The following is a 25385-nucleotide window of genomic DNA, read 5'->3' as shown; positions in this document are numbered from 1 at the left end:
ACCCCCCCATCCCTTCCCACCACACCAGACTTGCCAACTGGACACAGCTCTTCAAGCTGAAGAACTGTGTATCGGAAATCAGATCAGTATCAGCCAACATGCCTCCTTAAAAATCGGCTGTCAGTATCAGCCACAAAAACTTCTATCAGTACACCCCTCCTAGAAATGCATCAGTTTTATTTGGATGGTAATGGGTTTTTCTCTAAATCAACACTATATCATCTTGCAAGTCCTTGGGACTTCATAACTAAATAAGATATGGTCCATGCTTAAGAAACTTCTGTTGGAAGTGAGATACAAGTTAAACTGTAGGGAAAAACAATTTGGAAAACTAGTTTGATGCTCTGGCTGGTAACAGAAGCACCTTGAGGGCTCTGCATGAAAATTAAAGCCTAAGGACCGCAAGAAATAAGCCGCACAAAGTAAAAGCAGATGAAATGTCTGGTAAATTAGACATTGCTTGGGTAAGAGAAATAAATGCAATCAAGCATTTTGTAAGGGTGCACTGATAAAGATTTTTTGGGCCGATACTGATGGCCAATATTATTAATGAGCCATTTTGGCCAATACTGATCCGATTGTTATTATGCTGCCCAGCAGCTTGAAGAGCAACATCCGGCTGGTAAGTTGGGGGGAAGGGATAAAGGGGACGGAAGAGGCATGGGGGGGCAGATGGAGGCCTCCACAGTGAGGGAGGGAATGGGGCTGGGACAGGTGCTACCCAGCCAGGGTGGGGGCAGAGCTGTGAGTGGCTCACTGGGGCGGAAGGTGGCTCCCACCAATGCGAGTACCCACAGGAAAGGCATGGGGGGGGGCATTTGCCCCCCAGATCTGCATGGGGGGGGTAAGGATGGGCTGCCCATTGTGGGCTGGAACCGGGGACATGCACATGGCATTTATTAGCAACATTATTGGCCACATCAGTCAAAAAAAGCCGCCCACTGGTAAATTAAATTTTCCTTTTATCAGTGCTAATATGTTATGGACTGATGTATCTGTTCACCTCTAGCACCTGGGAGTCAAGTATCTGAACTCGAGGGACAAGATGACTCTGTTTGGAAAGGAAAACAAAACCAATAAAAGGAACTGGAAAAGAAATCAGACAGCAAATCTAAATATGGGACACATGCAAAATTATGCATAAACCAAACCGTAAGGATGTGGAACAAAGGGACAAAACTCCATTAGTAACAATGGAATAAAAAGCAGGTTACAAGAGATTTTTGCAGTAGGACCAGAAAGAAAAGTAATTTTGAATATAATATTTAAAGGAACACCCAGCTGGATTAAAACATGGGTTTCACATTGGGGGAAGAGAGGAAGCAAAACAAAACAAAACAAAACAAAACAAAACAAAGGACTGTGGCTATCAATTAGAAAGGATGAGGGAACTGCTTATGGGCAATGAAGTGAAACTGCAATGAGGGAACTGCAATGAAGATGGACAGTGAAGTGAAACTGATTATGGCAGGGGAAAGTTGCAACACTGCAGAACATGGAAGAAGCAAGTGTCAGTTATCCACTCAGTGATGATAATATGAAGCATTAAAGAGGAAATCAGTTGTGCTGATGTGTTAAAAGACTTAGACTACTTCAAACCCATCCCTTGCCTCTCCCTTCTGCCCTCCACCCCACAACTGCCCCAACCAGTGTTCCCTTTAAACTGCATGGCGTGTGCAGCCACGCAGGTGTGCCTGGCAGCACAGCATGAGCACGCCTGCACACGCTGTGCAGCTTAGAGGGAACAATGGCCCCAATCACTACACTGTACATGGCCCCAACTCCCTCTCCCTTCCTGGTTGCTGCCCTGGAATCACCCTCAGCTCCCTGTAGTACCACACTGCCCTGCCCGTTGGGGTGAAGGCAGGAAGCAGCTGCTGGAGGAGGGAGGGGGAGCTTGGAGACTCTGGCTGCTATTGAACCTGGAGCAATGGGGAAGCAGTGGCCAGATGAGATTGAGGGGCCATGATTTAACCCTATGGGGTGCCAGTTGAACAGTCACACCTAAATAGAAAAAACTGCAAAAGCAAGGCCAAGTAGTATATAATCTTGTCACGTTCTAAAGAGGACAGGTAAATACATTTTGCATCTAGGATAATATGAGGTTATTTCAGAAACTAACAGCAAAATGTTTGCCTACACTGTATGTCTGCAACTATCTAGGAAACTACACAGCAGTAGGAAACACTGATGGCAGAACTGGCAAATGCACCCATTATTTATGACTGTACAGATCAGTAGTCACCAACACAGGGATCCTGATCGACACATAGATCCCAGAGCTTCCGTGGGTTGATCCTGGGTGGGGGGAGAGCTGGGCATATGCTGCCCCCAGCCCCAGTAGGTTGATCTGTGTGGAAGGAAAGGGGCCAGATCAAGGCTCCTGTGGTGAGCAACTGACCATGGGGCACAGCCAGGAGCAAGGATAGGTAAGTGGGAACTCAGCCCAGCTGGGTGGTGAGAGGACTGGAGCCTGGGGGGCTCCTCCAGGGGTGGGGTGCTGTTTCCCCATCTCTATGGGGGTAGAGGTGGCTGCTGCTGCAACTCGAGCCCCGCTGCAGCTGGCCACATGCAGACACGGCTTAGCTAAGCAGTGGGGACTCATGAGGCATGGACAACTGGTGCCTCTTAAGTTGGGGGGAGCACTTGCCCCCCAGTGGCCAGTCAGCCACTGGGGGGGGTGGGGAGAGGTGTCCCCCATGGCTCATCATGCTGACCTGGAAGCGTCAGTGATGTGCCACTGGCACTTCCAGGTTGATGCAATCGGCTGTGGGGGTACCCCTCTCCATCCAGTTGGCACAATCAGCCATGGGGGGGGGGGGGGGGGACCATGGGAATCACTTTTCTTGGAGCCCCCACACACCGGCTGGCGATTTCAGGGCGGGCACCAGTGCTACCATCTGCCCCCTCGCCCATCACCTAAGCACAGAATACTGGCTGTCATGGAGTGCACTAGTGCTCTCAGGATGCATGTGCACCCCATACGTGCTGCCACTGCAAGTGGGGGAAGCCCTAGGTCAGCCAGGTATGGTAAGATCTGGTCATCCAAGGGCACGTTGGGGGTGCTCTTGCCACTGGGCGCAGCCTGGTGGAGGCTCCGGGGGTCCATTTCCCACCCAACCTGTGCTCCAAGTGCAGCAGGCAGCCCACAACAGCAGCCACCTCATCCCAAGCACAGGTGTGGGGGGAGGCCCCAAGGACTCTAGGGGCCTCCATCAGGCTGCACCCAGCAGTGGGGACGCCCCCACTCCAAAATGCACCCCTGGACTACCAGATATTCCCAGACTTGGCTGGGGTGGGGCTGGATCCCACATCAGTGCCATTGTTGTGCTGAGCTGTGCTTGCCTGGACAAACGTGGCATCAGGCCCTGGCCCAGCCAGGTCTGGGACTCTACACAGCCCAGGGGTGCTTGCGGAGAGGGACGGGGGCTCCAGTCACTGGGCACGGCCCGATGGGAGGCCCTGGGGGCCCCTGCCCCCCAACCTATCCTCCAAACAAGGCAGCTGCTGCTGTGGGCTGCCTGCTGCGCCTGGAGCGCAGGTGGGGGAGGGGAATGGACCCCCGGGGTCTACACCGGGCTGAGTCCAGCGACAGGAGCCCCTGCCGCCCACGCACCCCTGGGCCGCAGAGTCCCAGACCCAGGCAGGCCAGAGCCTGATGGCATGTTCGTCCAACTGCTGGGTGGGCAGGGCTTAGTGCAGCTGCGGCACAGAAGTGGGATCAGGCCACTGTCCAGCAGGGTCTGCTACACTCCATGGTCCAGGGGGCTGGGAGAAGGGTGCAGTAGAACCTGAGATGCCCTTTACCACTAAAACATGATCTTCACCATAAAAAGCTTGGAGACCACTGATCTAGGTAAGTGAGGTAGTCCAGTAAATGATCACTGCACACGAAATGCTGCTTTTATTTCAAAACTGCCATTAGTTTCTAAAACACCTTTGTAAATCTGTGCTACAGCTTTGTAAGGTTGACATGAAATTTCAAATAATTTTTTAAGTTGGACAACTGGTTACAAAATCATGCCATCCCAGACCAGCCCCTTATAGACTACCTTTATATTCAACATTTCTGTAGACATAATTATGGAACACAATCATTTTCACATCACAGTAAGAGAGAGAGCATCTTGCAACTTCAAGATACTTAAAGTCAGAGAACAAAGTGGAAAGTGAGGGGAATTATGTTGTTTCACTTTCTATTTTAGACATCCAATACCTGAAGTGTAATGGCAATTTATTTAAAACAATCTGCTTGCAAAAGGCTAAAAAGGGCCTCTGGTACATGCCCTGCAGTGTCTCTTTTAGCAAACATCTAACATATTTTTCAGTTCTTTGTACAGCAAATCTGTAATAATGATCAGAACTGCACCACAGCAACTGAAACAAATCTCTGTCTTCTTCACACTTTACAAATATTTGTCACAAGAGATTTTGCTATTAGCCTACCAAGATACTTCAGAACAGTGGTTGCCACTTGGGCTATGCATTCCCCTAGGTACTTAAAAAGGTCATAGGGGGGACACAGAACTGATCTGGCTGATCATGTGGCCAATAAATGCCGCGTGCGTGCGTATAGCTGCAGCGCAGCATGCATGCGGCCAGGAGCACAGCATGGCAGCATAGAGAGCAGCTGGGTCCAACTAGTAAGTCTGCTGTGAGGGAAGGGGTGTGGCGGAGGGGTAGATCGAGGTGCCAGTGCTGGGAGAGGGAGTGGGGCTGGGGCAGAAACAGGGGCTTCCCAGCTAGGGCAGGGTGCAGGACTGAGCCACATGGGGGGGGGTAGGGCTCCTGCTGGTAGGGTTGGGGGGGCATGTGCCCCCAGATCTGTGTGCAGGGCAAGGGCGGCCTGCCACTGTGGGCAGAGGCCAGTCTCTTTCGGGGGTTGGGCCAGGCTACGTTTGGAGCATGCAGCAGTACTGCTAGGAGGGCGTGCTGGGGGGCTACGGTGAATTTTGGGGTGGCTGCAGCCCCTCCCATAAACCCCCTCCCAGCACTGTGCCTGCCTGCCCTGACTGCAACCCAGCCCAAACCCTCTGCCGGGAAGAGCCCAGCACAGTCCTGACACCAGCACATAGTGGCAGCCCACCCCTCCCCACATGCAAATCTGGGGGCACAAGCCCCCAAGCCCTCCTGGTGTGAGTGTAGTGGTGGGAGCCACCCGCCCCCCCCCCCCCCCCGCACACCCTCTGGACAAGCCGCCCGCTGCCCTATCCCATACCCCGCCCCTGCTGTGCAGTGCCTGCCCCTCCCCCAGTCCCATTGCCTCCCTTACCACAGGGGCCTTGATCTGCTCTCTCCCCACTCCTTAAAAACAAATAAAACATATAAAGGGGTACATGAGGTGAAACTTTGAGACCGAAGGGGTGCACTTGTTAAAAAAGGTTGAAAACCTCTGCTTCAGAAGATTATAAGACCCCTATACATGCAACACCTGGTTCACTCAGCAATAAGAAGTGAACACATTTCACCTTAGGATGGAAAAAAACTACATGAATTACTGCTCGCTAAAGTCATTCAGATGTAATACTTAACTCTGCTTCTTCTGGCTGTGATTTACATATGCTGACTGCTTGCTAAACTCAGCAGCAAATGTTTTCCATTCTTTTTGGATTTACTGATACTTCCTTGTTGTATTATGAGGGAGTATTAGGAGGGGAAAAAGTATCATGAGACTTGAATTTTTTAAAACCTCTATCAAAGACATCTTTTCATGACTATCACCTTTCCACGTAATGCTAGTCTCAGTGGTTTACAGACATCTTTGTTATCCCTGGATTCAAGGCTTTGGTTTCAGAGTCTCTCTTAGAATGATACAAAGTGCAAGATATAGTATTCCATACACAGCTGGTGACATTCAGCCTCTAGATTCTATAATTTGGGGGAACTACAGAAATGCAGGGCTTCTCTGTTTTTACACACTAACTTAAAAAATCAAGTCAGTCAAGATGCATTTAAGCCAGTTTAACGCTTACTCTAAAGTGGTTTAGCTTATGCTGTTAAATCCATTCAACCTGAAATAGCAAATTAGACAAGGGTTGCACTGGTTTCAATGCTTTCACATTAGAGATTTGCACCAGGTTAAATAAACTAATTTAGGTTAAAAAATTGCAACTTAAACAATATAACTCAGGGTATGTGCACAGGAATTTGTTACCACAAAGTAAAATGGGTAAATAATAAATAAAATAGCCACACACCTGCAGATTAGTGTACCAATTATGGGGTAAGAGCATGCACCTGTTACTGAAGAACAGGTGATGTGAAGCAAATCCTTTTCCTCTTTTACATAACAGTTCCTAGTTTGTGTGCACATGCTGCTCTTAGACGAGGCTTAAAAAGGACCACACAAATAATGAGTGACATTTTTAATGCACCAAAATCCCCACCCTCCCCCACTTTTAATACTACTGCTGCAAACTGAGCAGGAACCTTATTGAATTATTTTATCAACTCTACTATCACTCTGCTGTGATGTTACTTCAAACACTTCCCTTGGGAGTTTACTCCTATTAAATTGCTGTTAACAGCTTTTTTCCAATGTGAAGGCTAAACTACTACTTCTTTCATTTCAAATCTTTGCTCTACACCAGTCCTTCTAAAATTCAGACTAAATAATAATCTTTCTTTACTTTTGCTGTTACCTAAAGCTTTTAATGACTGCTCAGGTTCGCTCTGAGCCTTCTCCATTCTACAACACCATCATTTTATCTTACTCTCTTCCTCAGTGTTGTTACCATCCCCTCCAATCCTTGTATGTTTGTTTCCTCTCTAGTCTCTCCTGTTTCCTATATTATATACTTCTAAGAATGGAGACCTAAATAGTACATGATCTGCCTAAAGTGAGCGAACAAGCAGTAAATAAAGTGGCACAATTCTTTGTTTATATACACCCAAAAATAGTAATGGTTTGAAGGCAAGCATCTACAGAGATGGATAATTAAAGGTGTTCCTGTTTAACAGTTTTCTAAACCCTTATTAAAATGCATGTCTGATTCTCATTATCTCCCAGTTTCTGCACTGAAGGCTTTAACATGAAATCAAGTGGGGTTTTTTAAATACATGAAAAAATATGGAAGTTACATTAGCATCCTACTTCCAATTCATTTAGTTAGCTAACAGACACTAATTCTCTAACTCATGCTTCTTGCTTTCCAGGCAACTGCTGCCCAAGCTCATATCTATTTATCTGTATGCTATGTATTTCTTTTATGATCATACAAAGGCTTAAAAAGGGCAGGGAGAGGAGGGAGGCAAACAGTCTCTCTCTAAAATAAGAGTTCCGTTACTTTCACAGGATACTAAAGCTACTTTTTGTGGACGGGTAATGGGGAACCAACAGGATGTAAAAATAGTGTCCTCATAAGTGACCCAGCCACCTTACTATCAGCTGCTGTGAGTTTTATTAGAGTTCTTGAACCCTAACTTTGGATCAACAGTAAATCCACAGCCATGCTATAAATATGAATTTCCTCACCTAGCCAATAGAGGGATGGAAAGAAGATTGTCTCTTCTCTGTCCCCCACTTCAAAAGCTGATACAAGGAACTTTACCACACCTCCAATCTCAAAGCTGATGCAAGGAAGGGCATGAGAGATCTTACCATTGTACAGCTCTCCCATTATGCTATTTTTGAGACAACTTTACCCAGAATTATCTCCAGTACCAGCCCCTGCTACTGTTCACACTTCCACCCCAGATAGAGGCAATATGAAAGATACCCTTGACATTACTTGCTTTCCACAGGATTCTGAACAGCAACACTGAATTTGACCAGAGAAGTCACTGTAAAGTGTTTCAGTTCTGAACAGCAGAGGTTTGTAGCATCTACCAGCCACATTTAGAAGGCTCTCTTTGCAGCCCCAAGAGCTAAACCATTTTTTAAATAAAAGTTTGAGTTCTGCAAGAAACTGCTCTCAGTCACAACATTAGCCAGGGGAAAAAATAAAGCTTCCCCCTTAGTACTGGATAATTTCAGTACTTGTCATCTTACAAAAAGGGGTACACAGATTAAGTTCTTTTGGCTGATACCGATGGCCGATTATTAACCAGCTGTATCAGTCCATACCAATAACATACCCGGTATAAAGCTGAGAGAGCGGCTGGTAAATTGGGGCAGGTGGTGCAGATTGAGGCCCCCATGGTGAGGGAGGTAATGAGGCAGAGGCAGGGACTGCTCATCTGGGTTGGAGCAGGGTGTAGTACAGAAGCACAGTCGGCTCATCCTGGGGGGGCATGGAGCAGCTCCCCCAGATTTGTGCATGGGGTAGAGGCAGGCTGCCCACTGTAGGCTCTGGCCCAGGGGCTGTGCTGGCCCCTTTCTGACACGGAGGCTGGGCCAGGGCTGTACTTGGGGCGGGTGGGAGCGGTGCTGGAAAGGGGGGCGGGCTATGGGGTGGATACGGCAAATATTGGGGTGGCTGCAGCCCACCCTGTAGCCCCCTCTCCCAGCAGTGCCACCACCCACCACATCTCCCTACAGGGAAGAGGTCAGCACAGCCCTTGGTCCCAAGCCCACAGCCCATCCCCGCCCTGTGCACAAATCTGGGGGGCATATGCCTCCCTTGCCTCCCCAGGAGGTGCGGGAAACAGTGGGAAGTTGCCCCCCCTCCATTTGCCTGCACCTGCTGCAACCCTGACTCATACCTCTGTCCCACGCCTTGTCCCACACTGGCTGGGCAGCATCTGCCCCTGCCCCACTCCCTCCCTCACCGTGAGGGCCTCAGTCTGCCCCCACAGGCTCCTTTCCTCCCCCTCACCTGTTCCCCCCCCCCCACAGATTTACAGCCAGATGCTGCTCTCGAAGTTGCCAGGCTGCATTCCTGGCTGTATGCATGCTGCAGCTGCCAAAAAAAGCCGATAACATCAATTTTCCTTTTATCAGTGTTGATCCGATATGAACCGATACATGGGTGCACCTCTACTTACAAAGATGAAGAGTTTGATTTAATCACAAAGAATCATTCTAAACCAGGGGTAACTCATGTGGCACCCTAGGGCTGGATGAGGAACGTGGGGGCCAGACTCAGCCCACAGACTAGACACATGTGCCAGAGCTAGCCCACAGGGCCAGTTCAGTGCTGGCACTATATAGCACATGCTGCATTATTTGCAATGTGCATACTGCCCCCACCCCATGTGGCACGTGGGGTTAGTCTAATGCATGGATCAAGTCTAGAACATATACTGCAGTCAGACTGGCCCTGCATGCTGGCTCCAGCCCATAGGACCGTCTATGGGGCCTGAACTGGATCAGCCCCAGATTCAGAATGCAGCATCAGTCTGACAAAAGTGCTATGAGTCGATCACACCCCAGGCTGGCCCCACGGGCTGCATGCAGCACACACCAACTCCATCCATGGTACTGTGTGTAGCCCATGCCAGATGGGCTTCACGCACTGTAAGACTAGTGCATGCTACAGTCTGAGACCCACAGGCAATTCTGGCAAGGCAAAATAATAGGACTCACTGGGTCATACCTTTGACACCACAGCTCTAGACTGAAAGTATATTTGGGTTTACCCAAGGAATGCATGCCCAGAGGAGAACGCTAACCTTACAGTAGCAGCATAACATGGCCAGGCATCTGGGGCAGCAGTGACTTATGCCTGGCAGCATGATTTTGATTGCTCTGGTCACACCACGGTGTTAAAGAGGGTAAAAAAAATACCGTGTGACACAATCGCTTTGTTTAATTCCAAAAACTGAAACGAAGAATTAAAGAAGTTAGGCTACTTAAGTTTTGGAACCACATAGTACATTACACAGGTATTATTACCACATTTTGAATGGTGTGATTTGCTTTTGAATTTGATTTTCTAATGGCCACTTAATATTGTTTTATCAGCCACATTTTGAAAACCCCTTCATCCCTCAGTTTCATTCAAGTTCTCTATTTTAATATGGATTAAGATTTAGATTACTAAAAAACAATTTTGGAAAGAAACTAAATATTTTAAGCAGCAATATTAAACACACTTAGTACAATTCCATTAGGTGGCTATGGTAGCCTATGGTGCTACAAGCAGTTTCGTATTTTTCTTGCTTGGGTGGGATGTAAACAGGGCAACCAATATCACACAGATGAATTCCTAAAGACAAGCTAAGAATTACTTGACAGGCGTTGGGCCCTGGTGCATTTAAGTGAAAGAGCTAGGGTAGGTTAGAATGTGACATCCCAAAGTGAGACATGTCATTCAAAGACACTTCTTACAGCAATATGCAATTTCATCCTCTCTCCCCAAAATAAAAAGCCTAGGACTTGATCACTGACTACACAGCTCTAACAAACTACTCATGTGCTGCTGTGCATACTGGCAAAAGCCCTGACTGCACCTAACCATTACAAGCAGGAGCAAAAGGAGTTTATTAAAACATTCTGTCAAAGTATAAAGCTAAGCAAGAGTTTATTTTCTAATATAACGTTGCATGAAAAGGGAATTTCAGTTCTTTGATCAATTAAATTAAGGTAGTCTAATCTTGCTGTAGTTCCAACAAAAAGTATGTTTGTAAAGGAACACTTTTCAGTGACTCAACAGATACTCTTACCCTTTTTCTTCTACAGAAGAAGAAATAAAATTAAAAAAAAAGAAAAGAAAAAAAGATTAAAACATGATAGAATGGGTTGGTGCTAAATTTTCCCTTCCGTCAAAGCTCGGTTTAAGTGACTGTTAAAACTCCAGCTTTTTCCAGACTGGAAACAGATCACAGGATAAAAGTCATGCAACAAGAGAGAGACTTCATTATGAGGGCTGAAATACCTCATTCATACACACAAGAGCAAGCTCCTAACCAACTTAATGTGCCCAATTCTACACATACATGCCAATGCTTAAACATGGGATTCTTGGTTTCTCATAGCTTCTACTAAAGATTTAAAATTATTTGATGAGTTCATTCTAATTAGTAGTTACCCTCTCTACTTCAGGATTTACTAGCAAAGATCTGTAAAAATCCTGCTGTGAATTTTAAAACTATACACATGGTATATGTAACACAACTAAACTTTTGATTTTTGACAGGGGAGGAAGAAGGGAGGAGTGGGTAGACTGGATGGAGAAGAAATTACGAGAAAGTGGAAAGGACTTCAAACACATTCTTCCACATTCAGTTTCTTCCCAGCAATATAAATCCAGTTCTCTCTACAAATGTTTCTGCAGCTCTCACTTTCAATATTTCACCTCTCATGATGGCTCCTACCATCAAAGGGCACAACAGATGAGTCCTAGAGATCAGAAGCAGCACGACTGACAGGGAGGTACGGGACAGCTGCTTTTCTCAAAAAAAAAAAATATATCCCTTGTTTTTTTTAAGCTTATGGACAATGCTTATATTCATTTAATGCTTATTTTACCTTTAGCCAGCTGGATCCTCTTGATTCAGACATCAGTATGATTCAAGCAATGGCTTTTAAACAGTATTAGTGCATTTTAATTGCCCTGTTCATTTTCAGCTCTTATTAAATCCCCTTAGGACATTTCAGCCAGCAGTCACAGTCATCCTAACAATTTTAAAGAGTTATTTCTCTCAATAGTTAAATAATGCTAGAACTTGTGTGTTCTTAAATGCACTTTGCCAGACCAGAGCTCTGAAGAGGGAAGCACTAGATTTAAAAGTTGATAGATTTTCTGCTCCTAAGACAGTATGCTGGAGGAACAGTTCAGATTTTTTACTGTAGCCCCAGCTTCTGATTTAAGCACAAAACAAAAAAATAAATAAATAAAAACTACAGCCATGCTCCTTTAAATCTAAACACATCAGGATAAAAGTACTGGTATTAGTACACTTAAATCTTGACTTATTTTTAAATGAGCAGCTAGAGAAGTGAGTACATCACAATGGTTAAAAAACAGAAACCAGAAAAGGCTTGGCATTTGCCAACACAAAGCTCATGTAAGCCTTACTTCAGAGGAGACTTTCTGCTCTGAACTTTACATTAGTAACAAACATGACTTGGAAGCTTGAGGTTTATTTAGTGTTTCCTGACATACTGACTTTCTCCAGCTGCTGCTGCTTGTGCTTCTTCATCTTTTCTTCCATCCCTCCTTTCTTCATTCAAATGATATATCTTTCATCGCCTTGTCTAGACTGTGTTCTAGCTACGAGTGACAGAAACTAGCATGCATCAGAAATGCAGTCTTGCAAAACCTGACAAGTTTCTCCCAGGAATTCCCAGCAGGAAAGCATGCCAATTTCCCTACCTCTGCCATATGGTTGTGTGAAAAGTCTAAACACATATCCATCTGATGAACATTTATAAAACCCAAACAGATTTTAAACAAGTGACAATTTAAGAGTGGAAATTTCACAGTTCAACCTAGAAAGTCAATGGTAATTCAATTATGATCTTTTGCCTAAGACAGAAAATAAGACAGCTTGACTGCCTGGGGCCATTCGAGATTCCACAGAACTGCTGGAGGAGTAAGTTGTTTAATCAAAATACTGCAGTTAATGTCTCCTACATTCTCAATTGCTGTTACTCTTCATTTCCCATCCTAAACTCTTACGTAGTGTTGCTCTGCACTGCAAAACACTTAGAAGTATCACCTTTCACTAGAGCAATGGTTACTGATCAATAATAGATTATGTGATCCCTGGGTACACTTTGTAAAAGTCTGGGATCATTCTGCATGACAGGGACACTCCATGAATGTAATATTTACTGTATTTAGGGATCACATTTCTAACAAAGTTATCACCAAACTGAACACACTAAAGCATATCTAATCAAGTTGTAAACTAATTTTTAGCAGTTGACAAAATAAGTGTCTGTTGCATTTTAATTAGTGGCAATGTACCTTCTTCGTGTCACAGCGGGAAACTGCGGTTACACTAGCAGTCTCATTAGCCAGTGCCAGCGGACAGAAAATAAATTTCAAGGCAGGACCTGTAACTCCATCCAGTCTCCAATTTTGCTCTCACTGGCTACTACCAATGGTAGTATTTTAAATCTGTAAGACCCTTGTCATCAGTTCATATAAAAGGTTTAGATCTACAGATGATCATATTTTAAAGGGCCCCATTTTTTTCATTAGTCTTAGAATAGAGTTCAGCTTGCTCACTTGTTTCCTGCAACTCAGCATAAAACTCATGGCATCTCCTTTAACAATCAATTCCTAGTACAATCTTCACCTAGCCAACTGAAGAAGTAATAAATGCTCTCATTAACAGGTTTTTGAGGCATTTGGGGTCTCCAGTCCACTCAGTCCCAATACCACGTGTACAGCACACTGCAAGGCTCAAGCCTTCACCTGACCACAACTTTGTCGCTGAAGTACAGACACATACCCACTGACACTAAATAAACATTTTAGATGCTATGCCCACTGACAACTTAGAAATTTCTATACCAGCTGCCATCATTTAATACTCTGCTGGCCACTTTTGGGCAACAACCACTTAGACCAGTGGTTCTCAACTTATTTGCCATAGTGGGCCACATTCGCAGCTCTCAAAGTATTGCCTGGGCTGCACCTGAACAATTTACTTCCTGTATTTCCATTTAAAAGATGTTTTAATAGGATGTCACGTGGGCCACAACAGTGTGCTGTCTAGGCTGTGTGCAGCCCACAGGCTGAAAATCACTGGTTAAGAGGCATGTGATCCATTTAACTCTGAATGAGGATACCGCTCACCTTGCCCAGATAAAATAGGAAGAGCAATGGAAGAGCAGATAAACTGTGTAAAGATGACACCTGGAAAGCCAGGCAGCATTTCTGTGACACGATAAATCAGATTTATCCATAACATACTCCAACCAGCATTTTCAGAAGGGTGTAAAGGAGGTAAGAGGCCTATGCCCCACAGCACTCCAGTGGGATATGTACAACCTTATTCCCTCAGGCTCTTCTGAAACTCTGACTTGGCAATTTTTGGCCCTGCAGACAAACCTATTATTTTCATTCATCTTAAAAGGTGTTCGAAACTTTCTTTAATCCAGTTAATGTATTCGGCAATGCTGTCATCTCTTCTCTTTTCTGACTTCTAAGCATGAATGTAGCTTAGGGCTGTTACACCTTAGTCAGGTCTCCATTCATTTAATTTCTTGGTGCATTTTTCTTCCTTTATTAATAACATTTTCAGCGATTCTCAAATAAATACATGAAGGGCTTCTCACCGCTCGCTCCCAGCAGCGGCGCTAACCGGGTATGATAACGTGACAGCCTGACACCAGGACAAAGTAAAAAACTCACGATGAAGCTCTGCTGGCCAAGAAGCAATGTTGAAAACCCGTCAAAATTGAAAACGTTTCAACAGAGCAAGCCACTGCTTCCCGGCAGGGACGTGTCTGAAGCTACGTGCTGATGCTTCAGGCTGTCTTCCTGACTGAACAGCCCAGGCCTCCCCCTACTCCAGCGTGCCTTCGCCTCAACCACGCCATACCAGCAGGAACCGCCCCCAGGCCACGATGCCTCCGTGCTCAGCGATTCCAGCAACACCTCCGGGATCGCACGCAGCGGCGGCGCGCAATCTCGCATGGCCTCAGCCTGGCTCCCCCCGGCTGCCTGGGGCTGCCATGTGTTGGAGCGCGACTCAGACAGAAACCAGCAGCAGAGCAGTGCCATGGTGCTGAGCCGGAGCCAGCACCTGGCCAGTCATTTTTAAGGGGTGGGTGGGGGGAGGTTCACGCCATTGCAGGCGAGGCCAGTCTCCATTTATTGCGCGACTGGCCCCTCAGCTGCACAAGACGGCACTGTGTCACATTTGAAAGGAGGCTGTTGGAGGATGCTAAAATTTGTAAGAGGGGGAGGGGGGGGCCCTGCCGTGGTGTGCGAAGTCAGTCTCCATTTATTGCGTGACCGGCCCCTCAGCTGTGCCATACAGGTGCCGGCTGCCAGGGGCCGCAGACGAGGGGGCGGGCGCGGGGCGGGCCGTGGGGAAGCAGCCCCCCCCTCTCCCCAGGACGGCTTCCGTTGCCAGGCAACGGGGCGGCGGCGCGGAGCGCTGCCTCGTTCCCGGAAGCCCCCGCGCGACCCCCGCCCCCAGCCCCACCCCACGCGTGGGAGCGGAACCGGGACCGGGGCTCGCCCGCGCCGCCCTCACCGTTCTGCGCCGCGCCGGGCGGCGGGAGGAAGCCGGCCGTGGCCAGCAGCAGAGACAGCGCGACAGGCAGCGGCGTGGAGCCGGGCATCTTGACAGTGGGGCCGGGGGCGAGAGGCGGTGAGAAGCGAAGCGAAGCGGCTTCGGCTCCGTCCTTCTGCCTCCGACCTCCTACCGCAGCGCAGCGCCCGCTCTCGCGACAGCGGTGCCAGCGCTCGCGAGACCGCCCCCTCCCGCGTCACGTGACAGGGGAGCGCGGCCGGGTGACGTCACGTGCAGCCCGCCCCCCGCCCCTGAACCCTCCATCCTGACACCCCCACCCCCCAAGTGTGTGCAGACATCACTGCCGGCCAAGACCAGTCGGTGCCCCGGTCCTGGCTTGTGGGGATCCCGTGCATCCCGAAGCAACATCCCCCACATGCATGCGCCACGCCCCCCTCCATCCTGAAGCAGCATCCCACCACCTGTGTGCAAAGAGGATTCCTGAGGGCCAGCGGGTGCCCGCCTAGTTCAAAGAAACCAGGGGACCCCAGGGCTCGTAAAGGAGCAACCGGGCGCCTCATGTGGGAGCCCTCCGGGCTGGCCTAGGAGGAGGCTGCCATCCAGGCACTCTCTGTCACCCTCCATTCTTGGATAGGAAAGAGGGTCTCATCATGTCTCTGGGAGCCAGGCTTCAGGCCTGTGCCCAAACCCAGGCTTCGTTGCACAAGGAACATGGGACAGCAGGCTGTAGTTACCAAAACTAGACCTGCTCTGGGCATGCGGCTGGCTAGGGTGGCCATCTTAGAGGGCAGTCTGGTTGTCATCTCTCCTCTATCGATAGAAAACCAGACACCTTTATGTCCTCTATTTTTCTCTCAGAAGAGGACATATAGGCAGGGTTTGTATCAGTAGAGGACAGAGTAGCAGAAAACCAGTGTCCTCTGTGATGGCCATCCTCTGGCTAACACCCTTGTGCCATGGGCTCTCTGATGAGCACAAGGGCTTTTTAAAAAAAACAAAAACCACTTTGAATGACCCCTTCCTCCAACAGCATGGTGACCTCCATTCCTTCCCTACAAACCACCAGGGAAAAGCATCACCTGCTTTACCATTACTTCCTCAAGCACACTTTGGTGGACTCCCTTTCCACATCTGTCCCTGAAACCCAGGTCAAATGGACAGTCTTTTGTGCTTGCATTCATTCCCAATGGCCAGCAGAGCTGCCCCTACATGCAGGAGCTGACCTGTGCAGGTCAGATTGAAAGATCAGCACCAAAACCCCTCTTCAGTGTATAGGAGCTGAGGCTGTTATTTGGAGGTGATAACATTTTTTTTCCAGTGCAACTCTCCAGAAAACTTATGTCCTGATTAAACTTGTCCTTATTTTTATCCCCACCTATCCCTATTTATAGATCCGAGACACTGGCAGATAACTAGGAAGTAGGGACTAAAAGAAGTTTTTTTGTTAGGATTTACTGAGCTGCTTTTGTTATGATGGTACTGTGTGAAGTGGAGGTATCTGACCCTTTCTTGTTATTACCACGAATGGAAGTCCTAGGCAGGGTTATGTTCTCTCTCTCATCTATTAAACTGGAATGTCTGGGCAGGATTTCATAAGTATAAATATATTTTAAACCTTTCCCGAGGAGAGCTAAGCTTCTGGATGGATCCACTGTTAGACATCCATAAAAGGTTACCAAGTTATCCACTCTTTCTTTTGGCTCTGAGATAAGTATATGCAAGATGTAATCTTTATGAACATCATATTATAGTAGAGTTCCCTTGCACAGATTTCAGGACACAGATTGTCTTCAGCATGTGATCCATGAATCTTTGGCACAGCCTGTGAAATGTTGTAGGGAGCGATAACTCAGAGAAAGTAGATGCTCCTTTGGGTAACACACTTAGCTAGGTCCCAGGACAGCTGGATTCAGTGCCTTTCCACAGATTCCCTGTGTGATTTTAGGCAAGTCACTTTGTCTCCTTGCACCTCATTTCTGTAACAAGGGTATAAGTATGTTGGTTTGCTGGGGGGTTTTTTTATGGTTTTTTGTCTTCTCTATTTAGAGTGTAAATTCTACAGGATAGGGGTACTTTCTTACTGTATGCCTATGCAGCGTCTGGTTTAATGAGATGCAGTTCCCAAATAAGAATAGGAGGACCTACTGTAAAGCAAACACATAATACAGCATAGCTCTTATATAGCATATTTCAACTATACATCTCAAAGAGCTTTGCAAACCTTCATCCTGTGGCAAAGTGGGGTGCCCCACCCAACCACAGTGCTAGGTTCCCCACTTGCTTTTTGGCATGCCCCCCATCCCCACCAAACTCATCTGCCACACTTTGTTCTTAAAGAATGAGGATGTTAATTAAGGCAGGAGGCTGCCCATTTTATGCCCCAATGCCAGGGGGTGCTATCTGTTGTTCTGTACCTCCCCTACACTGCAGCCCATGCCTCACAGAGGGCATCCCGCTGTTAGTCACACCAGTGCCACACTGGGCTCCAGAATCCTCCTATCAGGACCCTCCTTTGATTCCTCTGCTCAAGCAGCCTACTCCACCATCATTTGGGCATGCCCTCTCAGGCATGGTTCCCCCGGGACCTTTGGTCACATAGGCCCAGGCCTCACCTCCACGGCCAGGTGGGACCCCAGACCCTCTGCTCTGAGTGTCCCTCACAGTGGGCCCCTGGCCCTTTCGACCTTCCTGGTCCTGGCCCCAGCATTGACCAAATTGAAGGGGTACTCTACCTCCAGCTTCCCTCACTAACCCCACACTCTCTCTTGGGTCCACCTTCCTGGATGTGGGAGCTGGGGTACCTCACACCATGACTGGTGCTCCAGGGTCTCACAGAGGACTCTCACTCCCCACACAGAGCAGCAGGTCATGGTGCTACTCCTCTCTGCCCCCCTCACCTGGGGCTCTACACCACCCCCTTCACTTGGGGCCACAGGGCTTTCCTCTTCGGTGGGCTCAGGTGGCCACCACCATGCCTGGCCCCAGCTTTCCCTCTCAGGGTCTTGTACCCTACTGGGCTCAAGTAGCCACAGCCATGCCTGGCCCCCAACTACTTCCAGTGCCATACAACCCACTCAAAGCTGAGGGCTAGGGTTAAGATACCCCTACCTACCTTTCACCAGGACAATAACTGGCCTGGCACTTCCTGGGGGCTCCCACACCACTGAGAGCCCCACCAGGCCACCCATTCCCATTAAGTGCAGCTTTAGGTCAGGACCAGGACCAGGACCCTCCTGGCCATCTCCTACAGCCCCTCCCTTACCTCCAAAGTGATACACAAAGCCTCACAACCAAGCAACATTACTGCCTTCCCAGCCAGCAGGGACCTAAGCTGTTTATGTAGGCAGCCAGGGATCTAAAATGGCTGCCACAATCAAACACCTGCTGGCTGCTTAGCTCTGGTCTTAAAGTGGCGGGCACCCACAGTGCCCTGCCACACATCTTCCCCCTTTAAATGGTACTAGGGGAAAGTTTCCCCTGCTGCTTCTCCAAAACAAGCTCCGCTTGGAGCCTGTGAGAGCCCTCAAGTGGCAAGCACCCACAAAGGTGCTCTGCCACACAGCTCCTCCGCTTAAAATGAGATCTGGGGGGCTTCACTTGGCTGCCTTCCCTGCTGGGCTCTGCCCCACCTACTGCAGCCCCTGCTAAGTGGCAAGCACCCCAGAGGTGCTCCTGCCACATTTCTACAGCTGAGAAAGTAAGGCACAGAAAAGTGACACAAAATGTCCAATGTCGCTGGTAGAACAGAACTCAGGAGAAGTGACTCCCAGTTCAATCCTGTATTCACTGGATATTCTTACTGGTTTTCAGGGAATGAGAGATGGTTTTGTATCTAAGGCCCAAAACTGTGGGATTTTGGAATCTCTGTTCTATTCCTTGGGTTTGTTGTGTGCTCCCTAAGGGACACTGGTAAATCCACGTAACTCCTCTCTGTTCATTTCCCTATCTGTAAAACAGAGATAATAGGTCAGATTCACTAGCATGCTTTGGTTGCTTTGTGCTGCTCTGGGGACCCAAGCCTTGTGTAAAACCAAATAAGATGTCCTGTTAAGCCAGGCTTTTGCCTGCTCGAATTGCTGGAGAGGTGTGTAGAGCTGGGGTGTGCTGGAGAATGTTCAAATTTATTATTACTTCACCTGAGAATTTGGCCTATGCAAATATTTACTGGCTGAAACATCAGAACTTCAAATTTTATAGAATTTCCTCTGTTTAGCAGCTATCTCATATCACTGTCTTACTTTTAACAATCTTTTGTATATAAGGTAGTCTATTATCACGTTCCTGGCCAGTCTTCTTTATTCTAGACTTAAAATCAATATGATTCTACAGATTATGCTATACTTCTCAAAGCAGGTATGTGTACTGTATGCATGGTTTTGTACTCAGCAAATTCAAGCCAAATGGGGTAGCTAAATGGGATGGCTATATAGGATGATACCAGTTGTGAGACATCAACATTTATTATGTTTGAAAAATAACCGCCCCCCCCCAAATCTCAAAAGCTAGTATAATGGTAATAATAGTATAATGAGAATGAGAACATACTACATACAATAAGCAGCAAACCCTGGGAATATCTGAGATACTTTGAGAAGTTTCTTAGAACTGGTCACCTAAAGAACAAGAAATAAACCCACATACTCCTCTCAGTGCCCCATTCCTCTTTTCATTTGTTCCCCTTGCATTCCCATACTCTTTTCCCTCTTTACTCTTGTTTCTTCATATATGTATAAGAATATGTACCACATGAACCTTTTTCCCAAAAATTAGCCTTCCAAAATTAGGGGGAGGGGGCATGCCTTAAGCAGAGAAGTTTATTATTTTGCCTAGAATAGAAGTACTGCACTTTGATTCCTGCTCCACTCAAAGTTTAAAACCAACTACCTGGCAGCAGCAGTGGTGTTTCTATTCAGGCAGCTGACTTAATGACTCATTGCTCTTCATTCTACAGGTGCTAATAACTCTCTCTCCTTTTTTAATAGTCTTGATGTTCTGTAGCTATTCCTGGTCTCCCTTCTCCTATTTCACAAGACTGGTTTTAGCTCTTTCCAAAATCAAAGACATGTCCATGGAGATCCATGTTCTGCAGCAGCTGCAGTTTCAGCTTTGTTATTCTGTTACACATAGAAATGTATGTGTGTGTGTGTGTGTGTATTCATTATATTTATGATTAGAAAGTAGGCAGGAAGGGACCTCATAAGTCCAGCCCTCTGTGCAAGGTTGAATCAAACTAAACCATCCCAAACAAGCATCTGTCTAAAATTTCTAGGGATGGAACTTCTCTAGGTAGCCTTGTCCAATGCTGAACCACTGTCAAGTCAGAAAGTTCTTTCTAATCTCCAACCTAAATTCCTACCCTCCCCACCTCTTTATGTGTGTGTGCATGTGTGTTTTCTATTTGCCATAACAATTTGTGGACTGGAAACACTGAGGGCCTGTAGATGCGTGGAACATCTGCTCTGACACACTGTAATCACAGTATGTTGGAGCAGACTCAATTAATCGAGTGTGCTCCAGCACCCTTGGCATCTCCTGTTCAGTGTCCCCATGCTTCAAAATGGCAGCAGGGGTGCTTTAACTAAAGCTTGCCAAATAAACTGTAGTTAAAGCACCCCCACTGCCATCTTGAAGTATGGGATGCTGAATATATGAGGTGCTGTCGGCGCTTTAATTAGAGTGGCTTTTGAGAACCTATTATGTAAAGACACCTATTATGGTCAATGTGTGGAAATCCCAGTATTGCATAAGTATCTGGGTTCTTTCTCATTTCAGACATATGGTACTTTTGTGTATCTTCAGTACGTTACCTATTTGTTATGATCAAACAAAAAATGGAAAAGATTTATTACAAAATAATAATGCCAACATTATTATTGGCAGCACACTTCAATGGCTATAAAACCTGCGTTGAATTGTATTGTAGAATCATAGCCTCTAGTTCTCCAAACACAGCCATAGTACTATAGCTGACCTGTTACCTATCTTTCAATTTGAGGAGCATATTGCATTAAAAAAATTCCCTGGTGCATCTCCATGACTCATTGGACTCTCCAGCAGTATAATTTATTATGCTGCTACTGTCTTCACTGTCATAGTGTAGAGACATCCTCTTTTTCGCACCCTCCCCCCTCCTGCACTTATTGTACTCTTGAAAATTCCTGACAGGAGGCAAAAGCAGGAATGGATGGAGAGCTGGAAAAGAGTGTCAGGAAGAAAGCCTTCACTGGGGAGATATTCCTCTTTCTGTTCCTTTTACGCTTTTTTGCTGCTAATGTGTTAGCACAAGGTGAATTGTGCTATAGCTCTTCCATTTTTGCAAACACCCACACAATATTAGGCCCTACCTAGATTAGAAATCTTTGCCAAGTTTATAATAAGTTAGTGATGCAATTGCTTCTAAGCATGATTTATATCTGCACACTCCATTACTAATACTTGTTTTGTAACCATGGCAGCTTATCGTGAGTCACTGTGCCAGCGGCCTGGGCCTAAGGTAGAACAGAACTATTTTCCTGGATCCAGTTCAGTGCACTTCTGTTATGCTACATGACCAGATCTGTTCACCCATGTCTGTGTGAACTGGCAAGTCCTCGTTCCTTTCAGCATTGTCTGGTGGGATATCCCAGAATTCATTGTCCTACACCTACTGCTGGTACCATGTTGTATTTATCTCCCCCCAGATCCCTTGGTTCATACTATACATAGACCCTTATACAGTGGGATTTCTTTATATGCCACAATGCCTAGTGTGGAATGGAAGCCCCTATTTTTTTCAGTGCCTTGTAAGTGCATTTCCACTTGAAAATTGTGTAAAAGGTTGCCTTTGGCAATGTAGAGTCCAAATGTAATTCTTATCCATCTTGGTGTTGTTAGCTTAAGGGTATGAAAAAAATAGTTTTATTATAAAGTGTAAAGACCAGCATTACATCAATTACAACCGTCAAGTGTTGTGATTAATAATGCTTTGCCAGCACATGTTCAAATCCCCATGTTGCTAATGCCTGACCTTTCTGGCACAAAGTTGTGGAGAAAATGTCAAGATTTCCATAAAGTCTGCCTTAAAAATCCCTTCCTTTCTCCTTCGATTAGGGTATTCTCTTGCCATTGGTATGCCATTTCACTAGGTTTTTGGTTATTCCTAGAGCAGGAACAGGGTAGCCACAAACCAGGATATTTCTCATTCAAATATACAAAGAAGACAATAAAAAAAAATACATATGAAATCCAACAAACAAACCTTCAGTTCTTTATATATCACAGAGCAACAAAAAGATACAAGCGCCTCTATTCCTTCCAGGACATTTTAAAGCTTTTTTTCAGGTGGAGTTATCTGTTTATCAGGTTTCTCTGTTATTTCCACATATTTATTGATACGCTTTGGCACCTGGAGAATGCCTGCCCCCAGGAGTTTTCATCAGCAGCTGCCTTCCTTTCAAGTGCACTGCTCACAACATCACTTGAAAGCAGAACTGACAAAACCATATGCCAGTTGAGTTCAGATGGAGCTGTGAGTTTGAAGCTCCCTTTTTTAATTGCTGATAAAACAGGTCAAACTGTTTGGGGTTAGCCCCTGAGAACAGAAGTGGTCCACAACGGGAAATCACCAGGAACAAAATAAAGGGGAAAAGAAATACAGCCAGATAGTGACTGAAAACCTGATCAGAATACAGTAGAAGAAAGACCTATTGGTTCATTCACAAAGCTGCCTCTGTACATCATTACTGTAATGATGACCTCAGATTGTTCTCACCCATGTTCGATGATCATCATCTATACTAGAAGGCTTAAAAGATCCTCATCCCAGGAGCATCCTGCCTTTATCTTAGAAGGATGAGGAGTGGGGGATTGGATCAGAGAGGACCAAGGAAATCAGAGAGAGAGGTAGATGAGAGAGAGAGCACTGAGCTGAATGAGTTGAATATGTGAGAGGGAGACAATGGTGGGGAAAGAATGAAGTGGATCAGTGAAGACAAGAGAGAAAAACTACTGAAGATAAATTCAAACAGAGGGAGAGAAAAGACAGAAAAGGATAGGCAAAATTGTCTTGAGAAATGACAGGGGGAAAAATAAAGATTGAAATGGCAGAGAGAGTGGTCTTGGATGTAGAAAAAGATGAAAGAGCCAAAGACAGGAGAAAGAAAGAAAGGGGGACACATTGTTTTTCTGGTTCACACGAAGTTTGGTTTATATGCATCTCAATACTACAATGTAATGGAGATTTGGCTATTTCCAGCACACTCCACCCTGTCTCTCATCCTCAGATGTTCCTGGCAGAATTGGTCAAAACTGAAATGTCTGGGGTTTTTTCCCCTGAGGAAAAATGGCTTCTTAAGCAAAACAAGCATTATTATAACAAATAAAGTATTGTTTTGGTCAGCATTTCAAAATGAAAAGTTCTGACATCTTGCCAATTTTTTTGTTTCAGTAAGGAATCCCTAGCTTTTTCTCATTTTGCCCTATGCACTGAAAAGGGGGAAAGAAGGACAGGAAAGTGAAAAAAAGCTCTGCTCTCCTCCCTCCCCCCCATGTACTTTTTTTAAAAGTTGATTTTTTTCACCAAATAATTCACGAAAAATAATTCTGTTTCATTCAAAAGTTTTTGTGACCAGTGCCAACAGCTCTGATTCCCAGTCAAAGGGGTAATTGTCCTTTCAGAAGCTTGTTGTTACATCCACCAGGCTGGATTTATTGCTGCAATAACTTCTGGAAGGATTGCCTGTTTTTGATTTAGACTCTTGTTAAACTGTAGGCTCCAAAGAAAAGGTGCAATGAAGGGAGAGATGTTCCTATTCAGAGGAAAAAAACAGTTGAGAAAGCTGAATTATCTGGAGATAAGTTCGTGGATGGCACTGATAGAAGTAAACAGTAGATGGCACTAATAGATTAGCTCAGTGCTCAGTTTAGTAGGAACTCCAAGTAACAGAATAGGAAGACGGTTCCTCTGATAAATCTTGAAGGAAGATCTGCAAGGAGCAGGGATAAAAATCATATGCGTTACCCCAGGAAAGTAGGCTGGAGCTGAGCGTCAGGCCGAAATCTATGCACACAGGGATACAAAGAAATCGTTTTTGGACATGCACATGAAAACAACAACTTAACTTATCACTGGCTCATCGTGGGGGAGAGGTAGTAAACTGTGTTAATCTGAAGTCAAATCGGTTTGTGTGTAATGTCTGTCCCTAGCCTAAAGGTGCATATTCACCCTGCCTTCTGATTAAGTAATCAGAAACTGGTTTAAACCTGTAACACAGGGGTGGGCAGTTATTTCAGGCGGAGAGCTGCTTACTGAGTTCTGGGGAGCTGTCAAGGGCCACATGGAGCTGTCAAGGGCCATCCCTTGACAGTTGCCCTGCCCCCCCAGTTGCCATATTGGGACTGGAAGTCCTGTCCCCAATCCCTGACCTTTGCCACTGGCAGTCCCTCCTTTCTGCCTGGAAGTACGCCTTTTGGGAAGAAGGTTGCTGCAATCTTGAAACCAGAAAAAACTCCAATTAATATACAAAAAAATAAAACATTAACTATAGCTTATTTTAATGTTATTTAAAAATATTTTGTGCTCATTTATGGTTTACAAAGTGTATATAGATGTGACAACATGCAGTAGGACTGTATTTTGAGCTACTATGCTGTGTGTGGGAGATAAGGGGGTGTATGTAACAGGGTGTGGTTGGGGAGTGGGTGTGTATGGTGGGGTGTGGCTATGGTGGGTGGGACGGGAGAGAAAGAGAGAGCCGGGGCCGGGCTGCTGACTACATTGAATGTGGCTCTTGCTGTGATGCAATGCAGCCAGGTAGACCCTGTGCCCAAGCTCCACTCTCATGCCACCCCAGCCTGGGTCCCTGCCGGTCCCAGGGCACTTGCATGGGCTCTGCACCCACCCGCCACTGCCATTTCCCTACTTTCCCTCCCTCACACTTGCCCACCACTTCCCCCACTGCTGCCACCTCCCGCGGCCCCTGCTGCTCCCTGCCACAGCCCCCGCTGCTTGCTACTGCCATGGCCCCCACTGCTCACCACGCCACTGCTGTGGCCCCCACCACTCCATGCTGCTGGGGCCACGGCCCCCGCCACTCCCTGTGTTGGTACCATGGCCCCTGCTGCTCCACACCACTTGCTGCAGTCCCCTCCACTTCCTACAGCTACGGCCCCTGCTGCTCTCTGTGCTGCTACAGTGGCCCCTGCCATTCCCTGCCACTGCTGTTTATTGTGGCTCCTGTCGCTCCCCCCTACTGCAGCCCCCACTGCTTGCCACCACTCACCACTGCTGCAGCCCCTGCCATTCACCACATCACTTCTGCATCCCCCATAACTCTGCACTGCCAGAGCCACAGCCCCTGTCACTCCCC

The 25385-nt window shown here is 46.6% G+C and overlaps 1 protein-coding gene and 1 long non-coding RNA gene across 3 annotated transcripts in view; both read right to left on the bottom strand.

Moving 5' to 3' along the window:
• The window catches only part of NPTN (neuroplastin), a 94308-nt gene extending 79042 nt beyond the window's left edge, over positions 1-15266 (bottom strand). The window contains exon 1 of the mRNA XM_090028760.1: positions 15040-15266. Within this exon, the coding sequence (XP_089884886.1) occupies positions 15040-15127 (88 nt within the window). The 5' untranslated portion in view covers positions 15128-15266. The remainder of the gene's footprint in view (positions 1-15039) is intronic.
• A 7003-nt stretch (positions 15267-22269) lies between these two features.
• The window catches only part of LOC149852487 (uncharacterized), a 38992-nt gene continuing 35876 nt past the window's right edge, over positions 22270-25385 (bottom strand). For both annotated transcript variants that reach the window (XR_016439458.1, XR_016439459.1), the window contains exon 4: positions 22270-24076. This is a non-coding gene — a long non-coding RNA (uncharacterized LOC149852487). The remainder of the gene's footprint in view (positions 24077-25385) is intronic.

This window comes from Crocodylus siamensis, chromosome 15 (genome assembly GCF_052110815.1).
Source record: "Crocodylus siamensis isolate JL-2025a chromosome 15, ASM5211081v1, whole genome shotgun sequence".
Taxonomy (NCBI): domain Eukaryota; kingdom Metazoa; phylum Chordata; order Crocodylia; family Crocodylidae; genus Crocodylus; species Crocodylus siamensis.
The sequence above is the reverse complement of the archived record's forward strand: the minus strand, read 5'-3'. Positions and strand labels throughout refer to the sequence as shown.